Source organism: Rhagoletis pomonella, unplaced genomic scaffold (assembly GCF_013731165.1).
Source record: "Rhagoletis pomonella isolate Grant_MI unplaced genomic scaffold, Rhpom_1.0 Rhpom_scaffold_00005, whole genome shotgun sequence".
In the NCBI taxonomy this organism is placed as follows: Eukaryota; Metazoa; Arthropoda; class Insecta; order Diptera; family Tephritidae; genus Rhagoletis; species Rhagoletis pomonella.
The window spans coordinates 43385491-43387512 of NW_023458559.1; the positions used below are offsets into that span (position 1 = coordinate 43385491).

Genomic DNA, 2022 nt, shown 5'->3' on the forward strand with positions numbered 1-2022 from the left:
GAGAGAAGAAAATAAAACTTTTCAGAAAAATTTTGCGAAAAAATGATTCATATACATAAATGCTGTAGCAATGAATTCGAAATATATGCACCTTATTTTAGTTTTAAAAGTATTTTCAGCACTTAAATTTATAAAATTCGTTGTGTTTATTAAAATGGCGGAAAATGTAAACACAACTTTACGTCAATAAATGCTCAACTTAAAAAAAATTTTGCTCTTCATTTTATCTAGAATTAATATTATTCAGCTCCTTTTTCGACCGTTTCAGCTCCAAACGAAATTTTTCTGGCAACACTGGCAAGCACTATAAAAAAGATTTTAAGCCATCATAAGCACCCTGTACTTAGCTGTCACTGCAGTGTTGCCACTTTAATAATTCCTTTTTTGAGGATTTTTATTTTGAGGAATTTTTGGGGAATTTTCTCTCGATATATAAGTACATTTGCATTTGCTGCTAAATATTCAAAATGTTATCGATAATTTTTTTCATCCCATCGTTACTTTTCAACTTATGTGTTTTGAACTTGCAAAATCGCGGCAAGCGTGCTTTTACACATTTCAAGTATTGAATTCAATTCTGCTCGCATGTGGAAGAGTGGGAGTTAGAACAAAAGGGACGAGTACACATGCGTCACCGTCACGTCGTTTCAACTAGGATTGCCTTGAGAACCGGATTGAGCACTGATATAGTTGCAGCAATATTATATACAAACCAAGGCATAAAAAACAACGGTGATACTTTGTTTGAACCGCAAGAACAACTGTACCAATTGAATTAAAGAATGTAATTAATTTTTATACTAAGTACCTGTAAATAGTATGCAGTACACAATACTCATATCTGCAATAAGAAAATTTTAGGTCATTTGTTCGGATTTTGAGGATTTTTCATTTGGGTTTGAGGAATTTGGTAAATTTTTGTGGCAACACTGTTCCACTGGTATTTCAACACAAGTTTTTTGTTATTTATTTACAAATTGGTTATGGCTGAACAACATAAGTAAGTTTATTTTTTATAAAATGCTAAATTAAATTAAAAATAATTGCACGGAGTTGCACGTGTATTTATGCTTACGAGCGGAGACGTATTTCGTCGATAGTGCACGAGGCGGAAAAAGAAACAAGATAACGCAGAACCTATGAAAAGTGGCTGCCACTTAGTTTCGCGCGAGTTTGTAAAAAAAAAACTAATCAAACTATCCAGTTTTATGCCAATTATACAAGTTTAAGTCATATTCGTTTATTTATGCATAAAATTTCCATTCCATTATAACTTATCATACCTGTGTATGTATTTCCTATTTTAAAATTTGTATCATTTCAGATTGATCTATCCCATCAAACATTTTCGTGATTTTCTCGAAAATGATATCCGTCTGGACGGTCGCGCCTTTGATAAATATCGCCCGATTGGCGTGAATATTGACTCATTTCAACATTCATTAGGGTCGAGTGCAACAAAAATTGGAAATTCGAATATTCTATGTGGCATACGCGCAGAGTTATCAAAGCCGCGTGCAGCTACACCACTAGCTGGCTACATTGTACCCAATGTAGATATGTCATTTACATCGTTTTCTAAAGCTGCAGCATCGAGTAATAATCAAAATGTTGCCGAAATATTGGAATGTTTTATATATAGGATTTTAAATGAATCACATTGCCTGAAATTGGAAGATCTGTGCATATGCCCGGGCAAGCTTGTATGGTGTCTTTATATAGATATAATTGGTTTGGAAGTTGATGGTGGCGTATTCGATGCCTCAATTTTGGCTTGCGCTTCAGCACTTAGCACGCTCAAATTGCCTAAAGTTGTATATGATGAAAAAAGTGGGAAAATAGAAATAGGCGATGAAATGAAGGAATTGCCTTTGAATATCTTTCCCGTGGTTAGCACATACAGTATGTTTGACAAGTGAGTATATGCATATCGCTGCTTTACAAACCATGTAACTCTACCTAACTATGTATATTGACAAATATTCTTAGTGTTGTGCTGGTAGATCCTACTTATCGCGAGGA

At 34.1% G+C, this 2022-nt stretch overlaps 1 protein-coding gene across 2 annotated transcripts in view; it reads left to right on the forward strand.

Annotated features, from left to right (window-relative positions):
* The first annotated feature begins 924 nt into the window (after nt 1–924).
* LOC118739006 (exosome complex component RRP43-like) overlaps nt 925–2022 on the forward strand; it is a 1461-nt gene continuing 363 nt past the window's right edge. Inside the window, exons 1-2 of one of the 2 annotated variants that reach the window (XM_036470084.1) lie at nt 925–1000; nt 1325–1915. In XM_036470084.1, the coding sequence (XP_036325977.1) occupies nt 984–1000; nt 1325–1915 (608 nt within the window). In that variant the 5' untranslated portion in view covers nt 925–983. Of the gene's footprint in view, nt 1001–1023; nt 1172–1324; nt 1916–2022 lie in introns of those variants that run through there. The other variant, XM_036470083.1, reaches the window with a different exon arrangement.